This window comes from Apostichopus japonicus, chromosome 19 (assembly GCF_037975245.1).
Source record: "Apostichopus japonicus isolate 1M-3 chromosome 19, ASM3797524v1, whole genome shotgun sequence".
Classification (NCBI taxonomy): Eukaryota; Metazoa; Echinodermata; class Holothuroidea; order Aspidochirotida; family Stichopodidae; genus Apostichopus; species Apostichopus japonicus.
In genome coordinates, this window is record NC_092579.1 from 14,391,126 (window position 1) to 14,411,944 (window position 20,819).

The following is a 20,819-nucleotide window of genomic DNA, read 5'->3' on the forward strand; positions in this document are numbered from 1 at the left end:
GTTTCTGCACATTCTCACGTTGTATTGTAAATGTTTAGTCGTTGTATGGGTATAGTTCGTCGCCACTTACACGGGTTACTTGAAACCATGATTGGTCTCCCAAGACTCACTACCTTACCTCCACCCCTCACGTGTAATGTTCTGGATCCTGCCATTGGTTCACAACTCTGACTTGATTTCCTTCAAGGGACTTTCCTATACAAACAACGATTATAAAATTTCTCTTATTACTTTTCCAATGTTCCCTTCATGAGGTAGAGCTAAGCTGCCGCCCCAAAATCAAAGAATAGCAATGACTGAGTTTTGTGAAATCCGGACTTAACTATAGTTACCAATTTCATGTTTTCCACGCAATATTTCAATATTACATTCAAAATGTCAAGTCAAGACAACAACAAAAACATTGTAAAAGAATTATCTTTTTAAACATGTAAGATATCTTCAATTCATGAATGAAAGTGAAACAGCTTGCCATACGTGTATACAAAAGCGTTGAAAGTGAAAGTGAGGAAGGTTGGAGCATTCTGCACATGACTTTTCATTACAAACAAGATCTTTATCACCCAAATAGTTGTTCTACCTAGCTCTAATTAACTCTAAGTTATCATCGTAATGCTCCTGTGAAAAAGTTTTCTGCACCTTCAGTGAATGTATTGTTCATAAAACTCTAAAGATTGAAATATGAATTATTACAGCTTTAAAAAAGTAGGCAGCACCCAGATTAGTAAACCAAGGGCCGGAATACAGCATGATAAAGCAGCAAGCTGTTTTTGTAACTGTACATAGGCCCACAATTACATTAACACACTTCCTTGTATAAGGATTGGTGCCTTCATTCGTAGTATTTAATAGAAAAGGTATAACACGTTTCATTTTGTATAAATTTTGCTTCTTTGAAACCTCTTTCGATCAATTTCTTTTACTATTAAGCTGTTATTGTTGTAATAAAGCTGTCTTCGCGTTCTCAGGTTGTTGAATGATGTATATTTCTATTAAATATACCCACTTGCGATCGGTAGTAACTGTCTACTAACAAGCTTTACACCTCACAAAGACAGTTAACACAGTAGCAGGCAATCAAATAAATTAATATTTCGTTTCTTATATATCATAATCCGTTAAAAAAAATCCACTTAGTGTCTCAAACTTCCGAGAGAAAGTCAAGTTGTTGAACATGAACAGTCACAAGTTCATTGAACCTCCAAAAGATATATAGTTAATGTGTGGAACTGTCTTCGACAAAGAGACAATGTTAATAAATGTCCGAAGTAAAATTTCAGTGATTACTATATATATCACTTACATTGGAAAAAAAAGTCGCAATTTCGAGAAAAAAGTACCACGAAAAGGAATCGTCCATGTTTACATGTTGAAAATAAATGTATAGTTTCCCATTAGATCAAATGTGTTCAAAACTCTTTACTGTTAACTTAGACATCAAAACATAAGATACTGCGATAAAAATGAATAGCAAATGCGCCCTTTCTATCAAATTTCACTGTTGTATTTAAAAATCAATTTTGGCATACAAACCATTTTCCACATCCGCATTAGGTGTCAGTTCAATCTCTTCGTTGCTAGACTTGTCCATTACTCTAGGCGAGGGAAGTGCTTGAAAGCAATCATTGGATGCGAAATCATCTTCACGGATATCATTGTAAACATCTTCATGTAGATCGACCTCCTCCGTAAGCTGGACTGATATTACTGGATGTGCCTGAGAATCGTCAATATGGGTCTTGTCGCCTTTCCATTCTTCATATGATTCATTTGATATCATTGCAATCGGTTCTTCTTTCAATCTGTCTGATTCTTTCAAAGTGTTCGACCATTGGAACTTGTCCAAAGTAACGAATCTTCGTGATTTTGCCGAAGTCCCGACCATATTTGATGTCGAAGGTAGTGATAGCCAGCTTGCTAACTTGTTTGCATCATATTCACTAATCTGCTCTGGATCCTCTTCAAAATGGTCATTGGATGACTCTTTAACATTGTACGACACTTCTGAATTAACTTTTAGCTTGGTATGGCGTCTTTTGCCACCCTCACATCGAAGCTGATGAACATTCTGGGAGAGCTGGGTAGAATTTACGACTGACATCTTGTCGTCATCACATATTCTTGGTGGAATATGTGAAACATTTCTACCATTTTCATCATTCTTCTTCGAGTCTGTCGGACATTCGTCAGCTCGCAAGTCCATTCGTGGTTTTCTTGTCCGTTTAAGAAAACTGTATACTATGATTACACAGAAAAGGACAATCACAAGCAACGTAAAATAAGTGCAGCATCGAGTCCATATTTGATTCTGACGAGGAATGTTGCAAGACTAGCAGTGCGTTTGCACTCCCGATATGATTCCGTACCTTACCGAAGCACTCAAAAACTATCGATGCATTATTGGACATTTTGGAGTTGTTCACTTGAAAGGTTATCTGGTCATGTTTAGCAAAATTCGTGACACTATTTGGGACTTCGGATTTGATCTTCCAAGTAACATTATCTAGAGGTCCTGCGTTACTTGAGCAGGTGAAAGTAATGTTACCTGAGTCATTCATGGCATACATTGATGGTGTTATCATTACTTGAAGCTCTTCCAAAAACAAGATCGGTGGAAATGAACAAGAATCTTCAAATGATGTAGTGCTCATTGATGATGGAATATCCTGACGAACAATGCAGGAAATATAGCTGTTGTTCATACGCACAGAGGGTAAAATTGAGATGGAAGCCTCAAGACCATTTCCGGATATGATCACACTAGAATTCACTGATGATCCGTTTTGAAATTGGAAGGAAAGTGTAGATTTTGGTAGTCCTATGTCACCAAGGCTGCACTGTAAAACGGCTGTCGCATTTGTCACATCATCTTTGAAGAAAATGAGCTTCTGGGAACTCGAGCAGATGGGATTTGACGGTCTGTAGTTGACCAATACGGTCACAGATATTAATTTGAACGGTTTCTCCTGCATAAAACTGTAAACTCCAGCTTCGTTTCTATCAATGTTCTTTATAATGAGTGTATGCTTCCTTCCAGAATCACTAACTGTCGACGAATAGCCATATTTGTTTGGATTCCCTTCCAGGTGTCCGTTATTTATGATGAAACTGTCTTCCCCTGTGTCTTTAAATATTCTACCAAAGCCATCACTATGATACACCAGTCTTACATCCTCACCCTCCAGTGCTATATATTTGTTGGTAGGCGTAATGGCTACAGCGCAAGTAAAGCACAATAACACGAACATGTAGAAGTTATGTATACATCCATAGATGAACAAGTTTTCCATTTCTTACCACGGAATGATGAAACGTATTTCAAGTTTGCATGTGATTTATCTTCTAAACGGCTGTGATTTTAGACGAGATCATAGTAACGCGATGTCTTGCCAGCTGATAAAAGCATTCACAACGGAGATATGAATAATATATATTTTATATATGTAGACAATTTACTTACAGTATTTGATAATGGATTCCTCTTCGAAGAACAATTGAAACGTTCAATTTTGATAGTTTTCCAAAGTGCAATTATTTTCTCATGTGGTAGATACCGCTAGTTTATTAGTGGGACAGACATTAACAACTCCAGGCCTAAGTACATATGACATCGACGTTCGTATTAACTAATATGTTAATTACATTTATGACAATTAGAAAATTGTCATGATTATGTTTGTATACAATTAAGACTATACAATCAGTTTGCAAAGTTCACCAAGTGAAGCCTTTACTAAAATTTAATGTTACAATTAAATGCCAATTATAATTGTGAAAGTGAAATGTTATTGATCACATGTGAAGTCCGTAGAGAAACTCTCAGATGTTACTGTCATTAGTTTTACTTCATTACAGCATACTGAGCATCTGCATCCTTCTCACTTGGAACGAGGTAGCATTCTTTGTCGTAGATGAATTGTAAATCCCCTGGAATCTCTATGTGTTCTTGGTCCTCTTTTGCCTTGCCTTTGATCCGTTGATAATGTCCTGGAATATCATAAATTTGTAAATTATCTTCGTTAGGTTGGTGTTCATTTCCCGACACATTCAGTGTATATTGATTCTGTGAGTTTATTAATGATTTCTTTGTCTCGTAACAACAATAAATCATTAAACAAAGGACAACGACAACAAAGGCAAAGAAGAATGCGAAATAAAAGTATGATATCAAGTCCATCTGTGATCCTAAAATGGAAGCTTGCAGGAACAGAACTGCTTTTGCATCCGCGGACTGACTTCTTATCACGCCGAGGCACTCAACATAAATCGATGTATTATCGATATTTTTGGGAGTATACAGACGGAAATTCAAGCGATCGCAGTTACTAGCAACGAAATACTGCTTTTTGGAAACTCCAACGTAATTTTCCAAGTTAAATTATTTAGAGGTCCTGCGTTGCTTGAGCAGGTGAAAGTAATGTTACCTGAGTCAGTCATGATATACACTGATGGTGATATCATTACTTGAAGCTCTTCCATGTAAACACTTGGAGGAAATTAACAAAACTCTTCAAAAGGTGTCATGTTCATTGATGAGGAAACTTCCTGACGAACAATGCATGAAATTTTTGTATTATTGAAATGTTCAGGGGGTACAAATGAAATCGATTTCTCGAAACTATTTTCAGATTTCGAAAAAGTAGTATTCATTGTAAATTTGTTAGAAAAGTGGATGAAAATATTAGGCTCTTGTCGTCCAACGTCTGATATGTTACACCATAAGACAACTGTGTTGTTGATCACATCATCTGTAAAGAAGGAGAGTTTCTAGGAACTTGAACAGACGGGTTTTGAGGGTATGTAGTTGACCACTACGGTGAAAGATTGCAGGTCAAACTGTGTCAGTTGTAAAATGTTGTATTCACCAGCTTCATTTCTAGAAATGTTCTTTATAACTAATGTATGATTCCACCCAGATTGACGTACTGTGAACCAGTCATCATATTTCATCGGTTTCCCTTCCAGTCTCCCGTTTCTTACGATGATGTGATTGCTGTCTTCGACGCGATATATCCCAACAGAGCCATTACTCTTATACACTAATTTTACATCATCACCTTCCATGACAATGTACTCGTTGATAGCGATCGTGACTGTAGCGTATTGAAAGAACAACAAGATGGACATAGAGCAATACATTTTTTGTATTCTTCTAAAAGCAAACAAGTTTTCCATGTCTTTGCTATATCATTATCGAAACTTATTTCAATTGTATCCTATTCTTTTAGATTCGCTTCCACTGTTGACTTTGAAACCTTTGCGCTTAGGGGTGAACTTAATAATCGCTTAATCCCTTGCAGTTGATAAGACCCTATCGAGAGTTTAGTAAGGTCTCTGAATACGTAATCCGTTCATTATTTGAGAGAGATTTCCTTTCGGAATGAACAAACTTTAAAAAATAAATTGATCATTAATTTCCTAAATGTCTGATTTCTTCACGTAATACAGATCTTTCGCTGATGGTAGAGAGAAGGTAAAAGATCCTCAATTGTTAATGTGTAACAGTTTTGTATAAGTTTTGCTAGTGCACTGGTAATAGCTCACCACAACTAAGATAAAGTAACTGATAAAATGAGAATATGGACAGATGAAAAACAGACACACTTCCTTGTTTCAAGTCATTGTGCCGTGCCCCAATCGTGCAAAAAGAATTATCAATCCGTAAGATGCGACTTATGAGAACCACTGGCATGCAACCTTCAAAAAATACAGTTACTGATACAGCTTAAGCATTCAACTAACTAGATAAGAACTCTGTTTTGTTCATAACTCCCCATAATATGATCGTAATGGATCTCTATTTCCTTTTAACGATTGAAGTGGCGTTCAACCATGTAGAGTGATAGGTTAGTTCAGAAAAAGAAAAGAAAAACAAAGACTTTCTGTTTGTTTCACATGTCAGATATCACCTGTTTAGTAAATCGCAAGGATCGCCGTTTAGTTGTTTTCATTCCAAAAAGCTTCAAGTTACCATTTTATATTTAATGGTCAACATAAAGAATATCTAATGCAATCATTACGTTGTCGTTAAATGCATCTGTTAAGCTCAAGGAACATTTACTGCGAACAGCAATGGAGCATTGGGGGAGTGGTGGCTTCATGGCCTTGGCTGGCTTTAAGAAGATCGCCTCGCATGTAGCTGCAATGGACGGTTTCGATAAGTGATAGAATAAATCTAACATTACTCAAACCTGTTCATTAGGTGGTCACCGTACTTGAAGTAAACTTAGCCATAGAGAGCATTTCCGGTTTGGCAGAAAGTGTAGAATTACAATGGGGTGTTTAATGTTATAAACTAATTTAAGTGAAACTTTTTACACTAGTGCAGAACGTCCCCCGTCAGTATATTGTACTATTGTACTAGTTCTTGTCCCCCTCTGAAAACCGGTTTTGTCTTTCTGTGTTATAAATTCACGTCTGGCATCACAACACTGAATTTTCGACAGACTCTCCGATCATCTAAGGGGCAATAGCCAACTCATTTTATTCGAGATCTCGCGAACCAAGTTAATCCGCGAGAGAATCTCGAGGATCAATTTAGGCAACGTGGGTTCGCGAGAGCTCCATCATTCAGCCAATGCTGAAATTCTTCTAAAAAATGCTTATAATCGAAATCGTACATGGGTAAATAATTTCCAATGTACACTCGGCAAATTGCATAAAATCTCATCAAGTTGCCAAGGACACTTTGACATCAAATGTTGAACCGCGTCATTTTCAGTTGTGAAATGAAATAAGTTTCTTTAACAATCATGTAATTATTGTATATAGGCTTAAGTGCAAATTTCGTGAAACGGGTACATTACTCATAAATCAGGCAATTGCAGTCGGATAGCCTCAGAAATATCGTGGGTAGAAAAAAAAAGATTCACAAATGGTTTTGAAATATAACTGTAACAACAGCAATTTATTTTTGGAGCAGTAAACAATTTTGTATATTTAACGTAGGCTATTAAATTTCACAGGCAATGCAAACTTTGCTCACACATCAATCTGTACAAGTAGTACATTGTGGATGATGTGACTGCCGCTTTCGATTCATGAACAATTTAGCATCCTTCAAGCCCAAATACAGTATTGGAAAATACTTAGATATTTCCCTACCGTGTATCACGCCTTTAGTAATTCAACACAATAAATGTGCAATCCTGACAGGCCCCTTTGTCGTATTAAAGAATTTGGCATTTTTCAAATCAATCTAAATAATTTTATTCTGCAAATTTCCAATAACGTAATTGCTTTAATTTGAATGTTCAGCCACGATAGACAAATCGATAGCCTTTTGAAGAATTTACACAGGAAGGGGTAATATTAAAACGAAACTGAGTAGAGTGATAACAATAACGTGTTCAACAACAGGATGTGTGCATATGATTAAGCGAAACATATAAGTGTCACATTATAGCTAGGAGTGAGGATAATAACAGGAAAAGGTTAATGTTCAGTTGAAATGTTACAACATGTTCGCGTTACTTCAATTCAACAATACTTTATGTACAATTTTTAATTACCGGCAATACCAGATGGCCAAACATTTAAGTCACGAACTAATTTACTTGCTACAGATTTATAAACTGTATTCGACAGCAGTTTGTAACTCTCCTGAGCCTTTGGACGCTGTTCCAATGTCCCCACTCCTTGCCCGAGTCAATACCACCTGTGTGTGGAATACCAGAACGGTAAGTAGAAGATACGTTTACCCTCAATCTTGTAATTATCCCCTGTTACATTAGAACGGTTCCTCGAAATATGTGACAACTACTTATCACAAAATTATTGCACTCAGACTAACAACTCCATCATTATACTTGAGAGTACGACACAATAGCTGTGGGTTTCACATTGAGCTATTACGAGGGTACAAGCAAAAAATGTACAGTATTGTCAACGAATGTATAACCCAACCAGTTTAATCATTTCAGATGTTACTGTCATTAGTTTTACTTCATTACAGCATACTGAGCATCTGCTTCATCCTTCTGACTTGGAACGAGGTAGCATTCTTTGTCGTAGCTGAATTCTAAATCCCCTGGAATCTCTATGTGTTCTTTGTCCTCCTTTTCCTTGTCTGTGATCTGTTGATAATGTTCTGGAAAATAATACAAAGAAAAAAGAACGGAGCAAGAAAAATAACATGGTACACAATATGGCAGAAACATTAAAACCAATGTGGGTGCGCAGTTTCGGAAACTCGTAGACAAGCATTTCCCTTGTGATCATGCCTACGCAAGAACAACGTACATCAAAATTGGCTACAGCTATATGGAGTATGCTGCAAATAATAGCAAACCCGAAGACCAGGAAATTAACTTGCAACTGTAGAAAAAAAAGGAGCGAACTGCCCCCTGTCCGGGGAATGTCTCGCCAGCGATGTAATCTAAAAAGCAAAGGTCACTACTGGTCAAGAGACAGCCGTATATATCGGTCTACAAGCTAGTGGAAGCTTCAAGGCAAGCACAATTTGGTGTAGGACTTGTTATAGGCTTAAACTTTGCAACTGCTCAAAAATATACTTCAAAATCAAAGTCAATCAAAATCAAATGTAAATTAAAAGTGAAATGTACAGATGTTTTATTTCTCAATGTCTGATGCATGGTTAAGTTTAAAGTCGAAATTCTTGTAAATATGATTGAAATTTTATTAAATGAATGGGCAATTAAACAACATATTGCATTCAATATCTGACAAAGCAAACGAGAGGTAAATTCAGGCGTAGAGCGATAATTCGGTTAATATATAATTAAAGATTGCAAATGCCAGCCTCTCCCTATATATCATGTAACACCCAAATGATGATAGGGTGAAGGAGGGCGGGGGTGGGGGGGGGGAGGATGAAGAAAATATAGCTTTAAATGTAATTTCCTTTTTTGTTTGCCCTTGAAATTGGATAAACTCCAGAAACCTATACACTACCGAGTGAGTAACCAATTAAGGAGCAAGACGAAACCTAACAGTGTCATTATCCACCTTCACCTAAGCGAAAATATATGTGCGTTCATTTTCTTCACATTCTCACGTTGTATTATAAACAGGTAAATGTTGAGTCGTTGTATGGGTATAGTTTTTCGCCACTTACAGAGGTTACTTGAAACCATGATTGGTCTCCCAAGACTCACTACCTTACCCCCACCCTTCACGCTTAATGTTCTGGATCATGCCATTCACATTTGGTTCACGACTGTGACTTGATATCCTTCAAGGGACTTCCCTATACAAACAACAATTATAAAAATTCTCTTATTACTTTTCCAGTGTTCCCTTCATGAGGTAGAGCTAAGCTGCCGCCCAAAAATGAAGGAATAGCAATGACTGATTTTTGCGATATCCTGACTTAACTCTAGTTACCAATTTCATGTTTTCCACCCAATATTTTAATGTTACCTTCAAAATTTCAAGTAAAGACAACAAAAACAGTGTAAAAACATTTTTTTAAACATGTAAGATATCTTCTTTTACGAGTTACGATACTAGGTTTGGTGTAAACAATAAGGGGTTAATCAACGGTCTAGCGTGCGTTACTCACAGGATTAATGCACGATCGGGGATAATGCAAGCGATGCACGAGGGCGGGGCGTAGCGGAGCCCGAGTGCATCCAGCGATAGCATTAACACCCGGAGTGCATTAATCATGTGAGTAACGTACGCTAGACCGTTAATTAACCCCGTTCATTCATACACTACCATTCGTGTGGGGGGAAAATCATCAAGCAAAACATTTTTGGTTACATATAACCAAAGATTTGTTAAAGTGATGCCCCGTAATTTTACCGTGCGTTACTCACAGGATTAACCACGGTCAGCTGACCTGAATGGACCTATAGGATTTAGGAATCTTTACTAAGTATAAATGAATTAGCGTTCAGGTCGTCGTATAGAACATTTTATATGTGGATGGCAGTGTTGCATCGAAGGACATAGGTCTAGTGCAGTTCGCATATAGATCCTGGTCTAATACCGAAATACGTGATGTTCCCCGACCACTCGGTCGAGTTCGAGACCAGCCACAATTGGTTTCATAGCACAATTGTACATTTGTTTAAGGCGTCCATTCACACACACGCGTTATGATAGACCATATATAGTATATATATATATATATATATATATATATATATATTCCCCCCTCTTTTTTCCTTTTTTCTTCTCTCCTCTTTTTTCTACCCGGGGCGCGCCCCCCCCCCAACGCCCCCCGGAATACAGCATGATAAGCAGCAAGCTGTTTTTGTAATGTACATAGGTCCACAACTACATTAACACACTTCCCTGTAATGATTGGTGCCTTCATTCGTAATATTTAATATATAGAAAAGATATGACATTACGTTCATTGTGTGTAAATATTTCTTCTTTGAAACCTCTTTCGATCAATTTCTTTACTATTAAGATGTTATTGTTGTAATAGAGCTGTCTTCGCGTTCTCAGGTTGTTGAATGATGTATATTTCTATTAAAGATACCCACTTGTGATCGGTAGTAACTGTCTACTAACAAGCTTTACACCTCACAAAGACAGTTAACACAGTAACAGACAATCAAATAATTAATTTTCCGTTTCTTTTATGTCATAATCCGTAAAAAAAATTCCACTTAGTGTCTCAAACTTCCGATAGAAAGTCAAATTGATGAACATGAAAAGTCACAATTTCATTGGACCTCCAAAAGATATACAATTAATGTGTGGACCCGTCTTCAACAAAGAGACAGTGTAAATAAAACTACGAAGTAAAAGTCTATGATTACTATAGATCACCTAACTTGGATAAAAAAAGTCGCAATTTCGAGAAACAAGCACCACGAAAAGGAATCGTCCATATTTACATGTAGAAAATAAATGTATAGTTTCCCATTTGATCAAATGTGCTCAAAAATCTTTACTGTTAACGTAAACATCAAAACATAAGATACTGCGATAAAAATTTAATGGCAAATGCGCCCTATCCATCAAATTTCACTTTTGTATAGAAAAATCAATTTTGGCATACAAACCATTATCCACATCCTCATTAGGTGTCAGTTCAATCTCTTCGTTGCTAGACTTGTCCATTACTCTAGGCGAGGGAAATGCTTGAAAGCAATCAATTGCTGTGAAATAATCTTCACATATATCAAGGTAGACAGGTTGGTGTAGATCGACCTCCTCCGTAAGCTGGACAGATATTACTGGATGTGCCTGAGAATCGTCAATAGAGGTCTTGTCGCCTTTCCTTTTTTGATATGGTTCATTTGATATCATTTCAATCGGTTCTTCTTTACATCTTTCTGATTCTTTCAAAGTGTTCGACCATTGGAACTTGTCCAAGGTAACGAATCTTTGTGATTTTGCCGATGTCCCGACCATATTTGATGTCGAAGGTAGTTTTAGCCAGCTTGCTAGTTTGTTTGCATCATATTCACTCATTTGCTCTGGATCCTCTTCAAAATGGTCATTGGATGACTGTTCAACTTTGTACGACTTTTCTGAACTAACTTTTAGCTTGGTATGGCGTCTTTTGCCACCCTCACAACGAAGCTGATGAACATTCTTGGAGAGCTGGGTAGAATTAACGACTGACATCTTGTCGTCATCACACTTTCTTGGTGGAATGTGTGAAACATTTCTACCATTTTCATCATTCTTCTTCGAGTCTGTCGGACATTTGTCAGCTCGCAAGTCCATTCGTGGTTTTCTTGTCCGTCTAAAAAAAACTATATGCTATGATTACACAGAAAAGGACAATCACAAGCAAAGCAACGTAAAATAAGTACAGCATTGAGTCCAAATTTGATTCTGACGAGGAATGTTGCAAGACTAGATCTGCGTTTGCACTCCCGGAATGACTCTCTACTTTACCGAAGCACTCAAAAACTATCGATGCATTATTGGACCTTTAGGAGTTGTTCACTTGAAAGGTTATCTGGTCATAATTAGGAAAATTCGTGACACTATTTTGGACTTCGGGTTTTATCTTCCAAGTCACATAATCTAGAGGTCCTGCGTTACTTGAGCAGGTGAAAGTAATGTTACCTGAATCAGTCAAGGTATACATTGATGGTGTTATCGTTACTTGAAGCTCTTCCAAAAACAAGATCGGTGGAAATGAACAAGAATCTTCAAATGACGTAATGCTCATTGATGATGGAATATCCTGACGAACAATGCAGGAAATATAGCTGTTGTTCATACGCACAGAGGGTAAAATTGTGATGGATGCCTCAAGACCATTTCCGAATATGATCACACTAGAATTCACTAATGATCTGTTTTGAACTTGGAAGAAAAGTGTAGATTTTGGTCGTCCAATGTCACCAAGGCTGCACTGTAAAACGGCTGTCGCGTTTGTCACCTCATCTTTAAAGAAAATGAGCTTCTGGGAACTCGAGCAGATGGGATTTGACGGTCTGTAGTTGACCAATACGGTCACAGATATTAATTTGAACGGTTTCTTCTGCATAAACCTGTATTCACCAGCTTCGTTTCTATCAATGTTCTTTATAATAAGTGTATGCTTTCTTCCAGAATCACTAACTGTCGACGAATAGCCATATTTGTTTGGATTCCCTTCCAGGTGTCCGTTATTTATGATGGTACTGTTTTCCCCTGTGTCTTTAAATATTATACCAAAGCCATCACTATGATATACCAGTTCTACATCCTCACCCTCCAGTGCAATATATTCGTTGGTAGGCGTAATGGCTACAGCGCAAGTAAAGCACAATAACATGACCATGTAGAAGTTATGTATACTTCCATAGATGAACAAGTTTGCCATTTCCTTACAACGGAATGATGAAACGTATTTTGCATGTGTTTTATTTTCTAAACGGCTGTGATTTTAGACGAGATGAGAGTAACGCGATGTCTTGCCAGCTGATAAAAGCATTCACAACGGCGATATGAATAATATATTATATATATGTAGACAATTTTCTTACAGTATTTGATAATGGATTCCTCTTCGAAAAACAATTGAAACGTTTAATTTTGATAGTTTTCCAAAGTGCAATTATTTTCTCATGTGGTAGATATCACTAGTTTTTTAGTGGGACAGACATTAACAACTACAGGTCTAAGTACATATGACATCGACTTTCGTATTAACTATTTTTTTAATTACCTTTATGACTATTAGAAACTTGTCATGACTATGTTTGTATACAATTAAGACTATACAATCAGTTTGAAAAGTTCACCGAATGAAGCTTTTACTAAAATTTAATATTACAATTAAATGCCAATTATAATTGTGAAAGTGAAATGTTATTGATCACATGTGAAGTCCGTAGAGAAACTCTCAGATGTAACTGTCATTAGTTTTAATTCATAACAGCATATTGAGCTTCTGCTGCATCCTTCTGACTTGGAACGAGGTAGCATTCTTTGTCGTAGCTGAATTCTAAATCCTCTAGAATCTCTATGTGTTCTTGGTCCTCTTTTGCCTTGTCTTTGATATGTTGATAATGTACTGGATAACAATACAAAGAACGGAGCTAGAAAAAATCATATGGTACGCCATATAGCAGAAACATTAAAACCAATGTGGGTGCGCAGTTTCTGAAACTCGTAGACAAGCATTTCCCTTGTGATCATGCCTTGCGCAAGATATTTGACAAGAACAACGTGCATCAAAATTTGCTACAGCTGTATGGAGTATGCTGCAAAAATAATAGCAGCCGCAATAACAAGATCATATCGTAAGCAAACCCGAAGACCAGGGAAAAAACTTGCAACTGCAGAAAAAAAAGAGCGACTGTCCCCTGTCCGGGGAATGTCTCGCCAGCGATATAATCTACAAAGCAAAAGTCACTACTTGTCAAGAGACAGCCGTATATATCGGTCTAGCTAGTGGAAGCTTCAAGGCAAGGTACAACTTGGTATAGGACTTGTTATTGGCTTGAACTTTGCAACTGCTCAAAGTTATACATCAAAATCAAAGTCAATCAAAATCAAATGTAAATTAAAAGTGAAATGTACAGATCTTTTATTTCTCAATTTCTGATGCATTGTTCAGTTTAAAGTCGAAAAACTTGTAAATATGATTGAAATTATATTAAAAGAATGGCAACTACACAATATATTGCATTCAATTTCTGATAAACAAACGGGAGGTAAATTCAGGCGTAGAGCGATAATTCGGTTAGTATATAATTAAAGATTGCAAATGCCAGCCTCTTCCTATATATCATGAAACACCCAAATGATGATAGGGTGAAGGAGGATTTAAATGTAATTTACTTTTCATTTTGCCCTTGAAATTGGATAAACTCCAGAAACCTACACTACCAAGTGAGTAACCAATTAAGGAGCAAGATGAAACTTAACAGTGTCATTTCCCACCTTCCCTAAGTGAAAAAGTATGTGCGTTCATTTTGTACACATTCTCACGTTGTATTATAAACAGGTTAATGTTGAGTCGTTGTATTGGTATAGTTCGTTGCCACTTACACCGGTTACTTGAAACCATGATTGGTCTCCCAAGACTCACTACCTTACCCCCACCCTCACGTGTAATGATCTGGATCCTGCCATTGGCTCACAACTCTGACTTGATTTCCTTCAAGGGACTTTCCTATACAAACAACGATTATAAAATTTCTCTTATTATTTTTCCAGTGTTCCCTTCATGAGGTAGAGCTAAGCTCACGCCCAAAAATGAAGGAATAGCAATGACTGCTTTTTGTGAAATCCGGACTTAACTCTAGTTACCAATTTCATGTTTTCCACGCAATATTTCAATATTACATTCAAAATTTCAAGTCAAGACAACAACAACAAAAACAATGTAAAAGATTTTTTTTAAAAACATGTAAGATATCTTCAATTCATGAATGAAGTGAAACAGCTTGCCATACGTGCATACAAAAGCGTTGAAAGTGAAAGCGTGGAAGGTTGGAGCATTCTGGGCACATGACTTTTCATTACGAACAAGATCTTTTTCACCCCAATAGTTATTATATCTAACTCTAATTAACTCTAAGTTACTTTCGTCATCCTCCTGTGAAAAACTTTCTGCACCTTCACTAAATGTATTGTTAATAAAACTCTAAAGATTGGAATATGAATTATTACAGCATTAAAAAAGTGGCCAATACGCAGATTAGTAAACCAAGTGCCGGAATACATCATGATAAGGCAGCAAGCTGTTTTTGTAAGGTACATAGGTCCACAATTACATTAACACACTTCCCTGTGTAATGATTGGTGCCTTCATTCGTAATATTTAATAGAAAAGATATGACATTACGTTTCATTTTGTATAAATTTTGCTTCTTTGACACCTCTTTCGATCAATTTCTTTTACAACTATTAAGCTGTTATTGTTGTAATAAAGCTGTCTTCGCGTCCTCAGGTTGTTGAATGATGTATATTTCTATTAAATATACCCACTTGTGATCGGTAGTAACTCGGCTTTACACTTCACAAAGACAGTTAACACAGTAACAGGCAATCAAATCATTAATACTTCGTTTTTATATATCATAATCCGTAAATTTTTTCCACTTAGTGTCTCCAACTTCCAATAGAAAGTCAAATTATTGAACATGAAAAGTCACAAGTTCATTGGACCTACAAAAGATATGTATTTAATGTGTGGAACTGTCTTCAACACATTGTTAATAAAATTCCAAAGTAAAAAGTCAGTGATTACTATATATATCACTTAAATTGGAAAAAAAGTCGCAATTTCGAGAGAAGTTCCACGAAAAGGAATCGACCATATTTACATGTAGAAAATAAATGTATAGTTTCCCATTAGATGAAATGTTAACATGTTCGTTTACTTCAACTCACCAATACTATGTACAATTTTTAATTACCGGCAATACCAGATGGCGACAACTTTAAGTCACGAACTAATTTACTTGCTACAGATTTATAAACTGTATTCGACAGCAGTTTGTAACTCTCATGAGCCGTTGGACGCTGTTCCATTGCCCCTACTTCTGCACGATTCAAGACCCCTGAGGAAGTACCAGAACTGTAAGAGGAAGATACTTTTACCCACAATCTTGCAAATATTGCATGTTCAATTTGAACGGTTCCTCCAAAACTGTGACAACTACTTAACACAAAATTAATGCAGTCATACTAGATTCTGCATCATTAAACTTGAGAGTACGACACAATAGCTTTGGGTTTGCCATGTAGCTAATTAGTGGTAAGCAAAACTTTACAGTATTGTCAACGAATGTAAAATCCAACCGGTTTAATCATTTCAGATGTGGCTGTCATTGGTTTTAATTCATCACAACATACTGAGTATCTGTTGCATCCTTCTGACTTGGAACGAGGTAGCATTCATTGTCGTAGATGAATTATAAATCCCCTGGAATCTCTATGTGTTCTTCGTCCTCTTTTTCCTTGTATGTGATCTGTTGATAATGTTCTGGAGATTCGTCAGGTTGGTGTTCATTTCCCGACACATTCAGTTCGTATTGATTTTGTGAGTTTATTAATGATTTCTTTGTCTCGTAACAACAATAAATCATTAAACAAAGGACAACGACAACAAAAGCAAAGAAGAATGCGAAATATAAGTATGATACCAAGTCCATCTGTGATCCTGAAATGGAAGCTTGCAGAAACAGAACTGCTTTTGCATCCGCGGACTGATTTCTTATGAGGCCGAGGCACTCAAAATAAATCGTTATATTATTGATAAGTATGGGAGTATACAGACGGAAATTCAAGCGATCGTAGTTAACTAGCAACGAAATACTGCTTTTTGGAACCTCCGATGTAATTTTCCAAGTTACATTATCTAGAGGTCCTGCGTTACTTGAGCAGGTGAAAGTAATGTTACCTGAGTCAATCATGGTATACATTGATGGTGATATCATTACTTGAAGCTATTCCAAAAACAAAATTGGTGGAAATGAACAAAAATCTTCAAAGGGTGACAGGTTCATTGATGACGAAACTTCCTGACGAACAATGCATGAAATGTTCGTATTATTAAAATGTTCAGAGGGTACAAATGAAATCGATTTCTCGAGAATATTTTCAGATTTCGAAAAAGTAGAGTTCACTGAAAAATTGTTAGAAAAGTGGTTAAAAAATTAGGCTCTTGTCGTCCAACGTCGTAAATATTACACCGTAAGACAACTGTGTTATTGATTACAACATCTGGAAAGAAAGAGAGTTTCTGTGAACTTGAACAGACGGGTTTTGAGGGTATGTAATTGACCACTACGGTGAAAGATTGCAGGTCAAACGGTGTCAGTTTTACAAAGCTGTATTCACCAGCTTCATTTCTAGAAATGTTCTTTATAACTAGTGTATGATTCCACCCAGATTGACTGACTGTAAACCAGTAATCATATTTCATCGGAGCCATTACTCTTATACACCAGATTCACATCATCACCTTCCATGACAATGTATTCGTTGATAGCAGTCGTGGTTGTAGCGTTTTGAAAGAACAACAAGATTGACAGAGAAAAGCATTTTTTTATACTTCTAAAACTAAACTAGTTTTCCATGTCTTTGCTATATATTATTATTGTAGTGTTTTATTCAATTGTATCTAATTCCTTTATATTCGCTTCCACTGTTGACTTTGACACTTTTGCGCTCAGAGGTGAACTTAATCGGATGTAATCGCACAATCCCTTTCAGTTGATAGAACCATATCAAGAGTTTAGTAAGGTATCTGTATACGTAATCCGTTCATTATTTGCAAGAGATTTCCTTTTAGAAAGAACAGACTTTAGAAGATAAATTTATTCTTCCTAATGAATGATTTCTTCACGGAAAACAGATCTTGCACTGATGGTAGAGAGACTTCAAGGTAGAAGATCCTCAGTTGTTAAACAATATGACAAAATGTGTAACAGTTGTTTTTAATAATTTTGTATCCCTTTGGTTATTACACTGGTAACAGCCCACCACAACTTAGATAAAGTGACTGATAACAAGAAAATATAGACAGATGTAAAACCGACACACTTCTTTGTTTCAATTCACTGTGCAGTGCCCCAATCATGCAAAAAGAATGATCGATCCGTAAGATTTGCTTCCACCTGTTGACTTTGACAAGTTTCTAACATTTTTTTTGTATAATTTTGTATCCTTTTTGTTAGTGCACTGGTAACAGATCGCCACAACTTAGATAAAGTTACTTATAACAAGAAAATATAACAGATGAAAAACAGACACACTTCCTTGTTTCAATTAATATCATTAATATCCGAAGAACCATTGAGTGCAACCTCATAACGAAAGTTACTGATCAGTTCAGAAAGATAAACAAGGGCTTTTTGTTTGGTTCACAGGTCAGATATCACCCGCTTAGTATATCACATGTATATCGCCATTAGGTAGTTCTCATGCCAAAGAGCAGTAAGTTACCATTTTATATTTGACGGTCAACACAAAATAATTCAATCGAATCCTTATACGTTTAAAGCATCGGCTAGGGCGTAGGAACATTTGCTGCGAACATCAATGAAACATTGGGGCAATGGTGGCTCCATAGCCTTGCCTGGCTCAAAAAGATCGCATCACAGGTAGCAGCAATGGACGGTTATATTTCAATAAGTGATAGAATTAATCTAATATAACTGAAACCTGTTAAGTAGGTGGTCACCCCATTTGAAGTACACTTAGCCATAGAATTATTTCCGGGTGTGAAAGACAGTAGAGAATTACACTTGGGTGATTAATCCGGAAAGTGTTAAAAACTGATTTAAGTGAAACTTTTTTACACTCTTGTAGAATTTCCCCTGCCATCAGTATATTAAAATATCGTACTGGTTCTTAGCCCGGATCTGATAATCGGTCTTATCTATTTTGTGTTATTAATACACGTTTGGCATCCCAACACTTAATTTTCGGCAAACGTCCGATCAGCTAAGGGGCAATAGCCAACTCATTTTATTTGAGATCTTGCGAACCAAGTTAATCCGAGAGAATCTCGAGGATCAATTTAGGCAACGTGGGTTCGCGAGAGCTCCATCATACAGCCTATGCAGAAATACCTCTAAAATATAACTGTTTATAAAGGAAACAGTCATATATTTAACGAACGAATATACTAAACTATACCATATTTGCGATTTCTTGTGCAAAACACATTAACGGACGAACGGACGAGTCAAAAAGAGGTATTATTTTGAAACGCGTTGTTATGTGAGCATCACTGGCACGTGCACATGATGGGGGTTATGAGCCAACTGAAAAGCCTCTAGTCTATAAGTTGAGGCATTTTCAGATAGGCCTATCATTACACAACAACTGCATCTGAAATAAGAGGAAGAAAGACTTGGGATAGTCCTTAAGAGTTGGAGTTCAACATGTATGGTTTCTTTTCTGTTTGAGAGGGGGGTGGTTCAAATTTCTAAGGAGGTCCTTTTTGCGACCACAATTTTGGGGGTCCGACGGTGGTGAAAGTTTGTTTTGATTTTTCAAGATTCGACTGGGGAAAAGGAGGGTGGGGGGGGGATTCGTGGAATATAACGCTCGCCACCATGCACCCCGATATGCTGCTACCGTACTTAGATATTCCGTCATAGTGAAATCTTGTTTCTACCTCCTTGTTAAACTCATCATAAAGTTAAACAAAATACAACAAACTGACTTTAAAATTGTCTGGATACGGCCAATTGGCGTTCGATTTAGCACCTTAGCATATAACCATAAGTACCCGGTATAGCATAGTTAAAAGTACAACGAGTTGACAACCCACTCGTGTATGCTGCTGAAAATTTCGAACTTGCGGTACGGCACCTCTCCTTACGAATCCACCCAGTTGGAAAATATGATTCCAGTTGAAATACTATGATTGTACACCCCTCTAATCACGTCTCCCTAGCAACGTCCCTTCTGCACGGGGTTCAAAAACAAGCGGCGAACAATTTTATGCTACAAATATCTGACAAAATTGTCCGATAATTTGATTGGCTATTAACGGTGGAAGGAACTTTTACAACTTCGTTGTGGCGTCTTCCGTATTCATTGTGCACAAAATTCATATTCAACTCCGAAAACTGGAAACGTTGTTTTAATGTGTAAAAGAGCGTAATTTTTGAACGATGGGCTCCCATATACAAATCGTGTAAGAGCGCTTCAAGACTTAAAGGGTGTGAAGACTCGCGCAAAAAGAAACGTCTAATGCCGGTAATCTGACCTAGTTTCGAATGAGGTGTAGCAGAAGTGTTAGACACCACCATCGATCCCAGAAAATACACACACAGCTTGCTACCGTCGGTAATTAGGCACTAGTGTACAGTCAGTACATACAGCTGCGGTCTATACCCAGATCACAGTGTACACACGATACAGTTATTGACATCTAAGTTCCAGCTAAATATAACAAGGTATCACGTTTCATTACTGTCTGCATTTTGTAGCGACAAGAGAAAAACTTCACTTGCAGGCAACGGAAAGTAAACTTTTTAAAGATGGCGGCACGCTGTTTGGGGCGAGTTTTTAATGCCTTTAATCACTGAAAGTTAGCTAAGGTTTTGTTTTCTGCTTACCTGGAGTGCATGTTTTGTTATGTACCTCTCCTTAGTTTCTCAAGTTTTGGATTACGAACTCCCGATTTACTTCAATATGTTTTTGTATTACTGACTTGCATGAACCCAATATTTTATCTTTTGCCTGACAAAACAGTTTCTGAATAAAAGTCCGTAATTGTTCAGCTGTAAGCCCCTCTGAGATTCGTTGAACGAAATTGGGGCCTGAGTTAATATTGAATAACGCTAAATGTTGATAGTATAGTATTGTGTTGCAGACCGTAGAAATAGTTGTGTATGTCTGGTAAGGAACATTATACACTAATGTATACAACTTTGTACTTTATAGTGGAATCCAGATTGATCAACATATTTCACAGTTGG

The 20,819-nt window shown here is 36.9% G+C and overlaps 1 protein-coding gene across 3 annotated transcripts; it reads right to left on the reverse strand.

Moving 5' to 3' along the window:
- Positions 1-420: 420 nt before the first annotated feature.
- LOC139960114 (uncharacterized) lies at positions 421-12,958 on the reverse strand. Of its 3 annotated transcripts, XM_071958232.1 has the most exons (3): positions 10,986-12,958; positions 4,927-8,089; positions 421-4,545 (listed from the first exon to the last, which is right to left on the reverse strand). In XM_071958232.1, exon 3 carries the CDS (start codon positions 3,288-3,290, stop codon positions 2,223-2,225), a length of 1,068 nt encoding a protein of 355 aa, XP_071814333.1. In that variant the 5' UTR covers positions 3,291-4,545; positions 4,927-8,089; positions 10,986-12,958; the 3' UTR covers positions 421-2,222. The 3 variants fall into 3 exon arrangements, with proteins under 3 accessions (XP_071814333.1, XP_071814332.1, XP_071814334.1); XM_071958231.1 differs by having other exon boundaries at positions 421-8,089; XM_071958233.1 differs by having other exon boundaries at positions 421-8,089; positions 10,986-12,953.
- Between the last annotated feature and the right edge of the window lie 7,861 nt (positions 12,959-20,819).